Source organism: Lathamus discolor, chromosome 20 (assembly GCF_037157495.1).
Source record: "Lathamus discolor isolate bLatDis1 chromosome 20, bLatDis1.hap1, whole genome shotgun sequence".
NCBI lineage: Eukaryota > Metazoa > Chordata > Aves > Psittaciformes > Psittacidae > Lathamus > Lathamus discolor.
Genome location: NC_088903.1, coordinates 1,536,600 through 1,543,227, shown reverse-complemented (window position 1 = coordinate 1,543,227; position 6,628 = coordinate 1,536,600). Strand labels below are relative to the sequence as shown.

Here is a 6,628-nt window from a genome sequence, read left to right as displayed (position 1 = left end):
GCCTTGCCCCCTCCCGTACCTGCCCCCCCCATCCTCGTGCAGGCCCCGCCCCTCCTCAGGCCCCGCCCCCTGACCTGCCCCCGCCCCCCTCCCCGCGCTGACCTGCCCTCCCCGCCGTGCAAATCTCGCGAGACGCCGCGCGCTTTCACGAGTGCGTGTCTGTGTGTGTGTGCCCGTGTGTTCACCAACCGCCCCGGCCGGGCCGGGCCCTCAGCGCCGCGGGGAGGGGGGAGGGAGGGGGGGAGCACCGGCCCCGGCCCCGGGCCCTGCCCGCAGCCCCCGCACACCGCCCCGCGCCCTCCCGCCTGACCCCGGCACCGCCGCCGCCCGCCGAGCCCTCCCCCCGGGCCTTTGTCCTGCCGCGAGGCCTTGCGGCTGCCGCCGGCTTGCGCGCACCCCGGCCGGGCGAGGTTCCTTACGCGAGGCCGGGGATCCGCGGCCTATCCATCCCTTTCCCCCCCCGGATCTCCGTACCCGCCCCGTCTCCCTTCCCCGCCCCGGAGCCGGCGAGGGGCGAGCCCCCACCTTCCCCCCCCCTCCCGCTGCCGCAGCCCCCCCATCCCCTCCGCCCTTCTCCCCCGCGTGGAGCCCGGGTGCCCGCAGCGGCGGCGGCGTCTGGCTCACGAGAGGCCGCGGAGCCGCCCCTGGCCTCCCCCTCCCGCCCGTGCCGCCGCTGCTGCCGCCGCAGCAGGTTCCCTCCCTCCCTCCTCCTCCTCCTCCTCCTCCTCCTCCTCCTGCTCCTGCCCCCGGCGGCGGCGGGATCCGAGCGGTGCCCGGGGAGCGCTCGGCCCGGGCAGGAGGGGAGCGGAGCAGCAGTAGAGGCGGCAGCGCCAGGTGAGACAGCCCCGGGGCGGCGGGGGAAGCGCGGGGACCCCCCTCCGCCTCCCGCCCCAGTGCCGAGCCCGAGGCCGCCCTGGGGGCGGCGGGGCCGGGGCGGGGGGGGGGGTGGCGGTGGGTGGGTCGGGGAAGCCGGGCAGCGACCCCGGGCCGCGGGGGCCGCGGGGGGCGGAGGCTGAGGAACGCTCCCCGGCGGTGGCTGCGGCGGGGCCGGGCCGGGGTCACGGCGGAAGGGCCCGCGGCCTGTGCCCCGAGGCGGCGGGAGCGAGGCCTGGGCCGCGGGTGGCCGCCTCGCCGGGGCACGGCTCAGAGCAGGCCCCGAGGGCTCCGAGCGCGGCCCGGCCCGGCGGGCGGGGGGTAAGAGCGGGGTGGAGGCGATGGGGGGGCCCGGCCTGGGGGCCTTGGGGCGGCGGGGGAGGTGAAGGGGCTGGGCACGGCCTGTGGATCCCCGGCCTGGGAGTTGAGGCGGTGCTGCCGGCGGTGCCGGGGAGGAGGAGGAGGAGGAGGCAGGCCGAGGCGGTGCAGCAGCTGGCAGCGGGGCAAGGCTGCTCACTCACCGGCTGGTGTGCAAACGCCTGCCTCTTGTTCCCCGTAGTGGGGAAGGGAGCCTGGGACAGAGGAGCTGCGGAGGGCAGGGAGAGGGGGCTCGGGGCAGCCCCCGAACGGGGAGCTCGGCCCTTGGGAACTTGTGGCAGCCCCTTCCCCAGACCAGCATCGCAGCGATGGGATGGGATTCCCTCCGGGGTGGTTGCCCTCTGTAATGGGGGAAAGACCTAGGAGTACTTGAACATCTTCGCGTTCATGGCTTGTCTGTCATTTTCCTCGTGCACAGATTTCCTGTTTTGAAAACTAGGCTGCTGGCTTTGATGGGGTTTTAAAGCCCAGAGTACAATTAGGTTTCTCTAATAACCACATTTGGTATCCCATTAGTTTGGGAGGCTTGTTGCTGGTTTGGGGGAGCAGCTGTAAATGCCCCCTGGGCTGGATTCACTTTGCCCCCCTAGAACTTGGATCTGCAGGGTTTGGAGGAAACGGCAGGGACAAAATGGACAGTTAATAAAAGGAACAATTGTACACTGCCTATTCTAGAGGGCACTTGCTGCCCTTCAAGAACTTTCCTCATCGCCTCTGCTCTCCATGCAGAAAATCTTTATCTTCTCTTTTCTTTTTTCCTTCTTTTTTTTTTTTTTTTTTTTTTCCTTTACCTTAGTCCAGAAAATGAAACTGGAACAGACATTTCTGGAAATGAACTTGATTGGTGCAGTTGGGAAGATGTGATTCACAGTTATAATGAACATTGAAATTTGGCCCATTTTTTTATTCGCGGTTCAGGCTTGGAATTGTACATTTCTTCAGTTTTAACCTGTTTATACTGATTAAGGGTCTTTTTTTACAACCCTTCAAATAATGGCATTCCTTGTGTTGGATTGCCAAGAGGTACCCCAGGTACACGCAGTATATAGAAGCAGCTGGTTCACTAAAGGTATCTGATGCTTTACTCTAAAAGCTTTAAACAAGCCTTGTTTTCTTCTAATCCCTTTCTGCGCTTGGAAGAACTGGAGTTGTTGGTGAAATCTGCAGTTCAGGAAGCTCTAGGATTTCCAGGATTGGCCAAAAATAAATGATGGGGTAAAGAGCGCTGCTTTATTTTTTGCCCTCCTCGTCATGCAGCATGGATGAAGATCTCTGAAGGTTTTAGTCCTAAGACTCTGGTCCCATGTTTTCCTTTTAATAAAGCATCCAGTGGGGGAAATATGACATAATTGGTTTCTTGGATGTAGAGATCTTGAAATGGCTGGTACAACAGATAGGAGAGGAGGCTCTCCAGCAGGGTTACGGTTTAAATACAGTAATATGGTGACAAAGTCATGTTATTATTGCACAGTAACCTTGCTTTTCTCTGGCAAGAAAAATGCTTTCTACGTGGTTATGCTGCAGAACAGGCAGTCTTGAGCCTCCTCAGTGGCACGGAATATTAAATCTCTCTCCTTTCCTTGCATTGCATAATCTGAATGTTGTTCTCCCATAGCAGCAGAAATGATGGAAGAATTGCATAGCCTGGACCCACGAAGGCAGGAGCTACTGGAGGCCAGGTTCACTGGAGTCGGGGTTGCTAAGGTGAGTGTGAGTATCTCTGGTAACGGGCATGACTGCTTGTCCATCCTGCGCTGCACTGTGATGCTTTAATCTACACTGATAGTTTTGCTTTGCTAGCAGAATGTTTTATAGCAGTAGTTGTGTTTGACCACTAACTTGCTTGAAGTATGTTGAAGAGGAATGAAAACGGGATCTCTATGAGCAGACGTTTTACTATGCAGGAGATTCTGGGTTCTAATTCAGTTCTTAGGAGTTGCTCCATCTTAAGACAGCGTGTACACCCGCCCCAAAAAACCCTGTGACAACTTTGTCTGTGGAAGTGGGAACCTCATCTGTCTCCTCCTTTCTCAAAGGCGGCACTCCAGAGCTGAATTTGGCCACTTGTTAGATACAGTTTCAAGTTTGCTGTGTTGGATACACCATGTAACCAGACATAACCTCTCCAGGAATTTGTTCAGTTCTCTGTGGGTGCAGTGGGCTAAAGTTGTGTACTTAGTCGCATAGAACACACACACAACAAAGGACTTGAAGGTGAGCTCTTCTGTGTCTGTGACCTACAACCTGCTAGTAAAATCCCATCTTTGTCCTCACATACAACTTCCTAACTGTTCAGCAGCTGCCTTTCTTGGTTGAGGCACTTAACACCACCACAGTGTGGTTGCTTGATATATTATTGATTAATAATTAGCTGTTAGTTCTCCAGATGTTGTTGGTAGCATTAATTGATAGTCTCTGAGCAGTGAAATGGTGGCAGAACTCATCTTAAACTAGGTCAGTGATAAGGAGTTGACTTTTGAGGAAGATCCCGAGTTTTGGGCAATATCAAGGTAGATGGTGAAACAATACATCCCTGAGAGATAATGTTCAGAAACCTCTTAGAATTATTTGGAGAAGGAACTTTGTAGATGCAAAGCAAACCAGAACTTGAAAAAGGGTTTTGTTTGAGTTCATACTTCTCTTTCTGCACTTCAGGCAGGACTCAAACAAGGTTAAGGCTTTGAATGAAGTGTAAGTAAAATGCTCAGCTGTACAAGGTAGTGTAGGAAGGAAGGCTAACACTACAAGTTGTTAAGAGGTAACAATTTAAGTTACTGAGTTAAGGGGGGGTTGATCTTTTCCCCCACTCTTAAGCCTTTAATCTTAAGGCTTTTGCTAGTGTAAAAGTTTATGGTACGTAATGTATTTATGATCTTGAAAAACATGGTTTACACAACGTTACCACTTTTAATGTACTTTATCATCAGTTTCTTGCCTCTTCCCCCCCCATGTATGTCACTTTAACACCCTTAGCTGTACCAGTATAGATAAAGCCAAACAACTTTCTAGCTTAGTTAAGACTTAAGCATAGATGCTGTTGTTGCTTTAAAACAGTGCCAACATACTCAGCGCTCACAAAGAATGCTAGCAGCTATTCCTTTTAAAGGAATAACCTTTAAAAGATACAGGAAAGCAAGTCTTAATTATGTTTTCAATATGTTTGGAGCAGAAAGTACATGCCCTTTCTGTGTATGGATGGATATTAAAAACTGATTTTTGTTTCTAAGGCATAGCCAAGTAAAAAAGCCTCATTTCTTGGAGGCTTCACTTTGAGCAAAGCTGTTCTGTTACTGAGTTCTATTTTTACCTGTTGTTATGCAGTATAGTGTTTTACTTTGTACTAGTCAGTAAACTGTTAAAGTGCATTACACTTACTTCAGGCAATTTCTATTTATTTACTTGCATACTTGGTAATTTGCAATAGATCAGCCAACCATTGATATGAATTAGCATGACTCTACTATGTTGCAGCAAATCTTGGTTGCAATATTAATCTCAGATACTACATTCCCTCCCAGGTTGGTGCTTCAAATTCCCTCCCTACCCCCCCAAGTCTCCGTCCGTCATGCTCCGCACTGGCATTGGTAGGTCATTGTCTTAAAGGGAATATATTGGGAAAGCTGTGATACAATTTGTATGATTCAACTAAGATTTTTAGCTCTCTCCAATGAAATGTTTAAGGGAAAGCTACGTAGAGTAAGGCAGTGCCATCTAGTGGGACCGGGCCTGGCACATCCTCCTGGGATAGAAGGTATTCTGTTGCTGTTTATTGCATAAAAGGAAGAAATGTCATCTTAGATGCTCTCCTATTGGGTGAAGGCAGCAGGCAGTTGTAACTGAGCTTCCTGCCTTCCACTGACTGGGTGGATCAGTGTGTTTGGTTAGGTTTCTTTAATGCTTAAAAACACAGGCTGTATTTTGGATCTGCATAAAACTAACGTGCTAGTTTACAATCATAATACGACTGCAGCTTTAAAGCCCACTTTATAAACATAATTACAGGTGTTTCTGAGAAATGAATGAGACTGAGCTCATCTAGAATAAATTTTTAGGTTGGAAACTATTAAAAAGCTGGAGAGTGATGGGATTCTGGAAGAGCTTTTCCAATAACAGTAGTAGAGGACAGAAATCTAAACTACTTTAGAAACGGCTGTGCTTTGTCACCTCTTATAGTAGCTGAAGGCACAACCCAAAAACTGAGGTCATTTGCAATCCCCAGTGCTTCAAAATGCTATTGCAATTCTGTGATGAATTATCTTGCTTAGGAGCTGGAAAAGATACTTCTCTAGAAGCTTGGAGTTAATGCATGGAATCAAATTTATGAGCAAGGAATGTTTCTAGGCAACTGTTAGACTCATGTGGTTCATCCAGGTCACTAAATAGCTTCAAAAAGCCAGTGATGCTTTAGATGTCTATTCTTGCCATATGGTAAAGTGCCATTCTTCCTCAAATTTGCAAAGCAAGTCCTTGAATCAACATGTGACTCTCTGACACCTACCAGTATTTCTGCTTGTTTAGCTCCTGTTTCTGTTTACTTACTTGGGAAAATCTAAGTGCATTCACTTGAGGTTATTCTGACTAGCCATCTCAGACATCTTCCTTGGGTCAGTAGGTACGGAACACGTAGTTTGTTTCTCTAGATAACATTGTTTAATTTGGTCTGTTCTTATCTTCTGCCTCCCTTCCCCCTGTTTGGGTGCTGCCTTTACCAGTATCAGGTGGGTTAACTCCAAAGGGGTTTTGTCATTTCCCCAGGCTTTTTTGTGGATAAGAATTGGAATAGCTAATTGTGATGGGTGACTCTGTGTTTGCACGTGACTTGTCTCAGGCTTAACCGGGGTGGATCATCGCAAAAGCACACCTATCTTTTACAAGTGTGGTCTGTAAAAGATCTCCAAATTAAGTTGTGTTATTATAGCTAAACTGAAAAGGCTGAAGTATTTCTAGAGAGTAACCTCTGTCATGCTGTAGGAACCATGTTGATCTCCATTCAGATGACTGTGCTAGAACTGAAGAAGCATTGGTCTCGGTGGTAGCTAATCCTCCCTTTCCTCCTTTGAGGTATTGTAAAGGGGGAAATGAAAATAACTTGAAGAGCGTCACTTATGTTGCAGAGCATCTGCCTCTAAAAAGAGAGTTGCTCATAAAAAAGAACTGCGTTTATCTGTATTATTTTGGGGTTTACCATTTCTCTCACTCTAGCAGCCTGGCTCAGCTCAGTAACTGCCACTTGTGGGGTCTACTTAGCAACACTTTTAGCAGCAAATTTACCGAGTTGAGAAGTTGTGTTTGAGAATCATCATGTCTTCCTTGGAGGAAAGTGGTGCTGCAATGGCCATGGTCCTTAGTACGTGTCACATGCCATCAGAGCTAGTTA

The 6,628-nt window shown here is 50.1% G+C and overlaps 1 protein-coding gene across 6 annotated transcripts in view; it reads left to right on the top strand.

The window, feature by feature from the left end:
- Positions 1-203: 203 nt before the first annotated feature.
- The window catches only part of TLK2 (tousled like kinase 2), a 43,143-nt gene continuing 36,718 nt past the window's right edge, over positions 204-6,628 (top strand). The window contains exons 1-3 of one of the 6 annotated variants that reach the window (XM_065698835.1): positions 204-834; positions 2,870-2,955; positions 4,770-4,835. In XM_065698835.1, the coding sequence (XP_065554907.1) occupies positions 2,875-2,955; positions 4,770-4,835 (147 nt within the window). In that variant the 5' untranslated portion in view covers positions 204-834; positions 2,870-2,874. Of the gene's footprint in view, positions 835-1,059; positions 1,195-2,866; positions 2,956-4,769; positions 4,836-6,628 lie in introns of those variants that run through there. The other 5 variants (XM_065698834.1, XM_065698840.1, XM_065698837.1 and 2 more) reach the window with 5 other exon arrangements.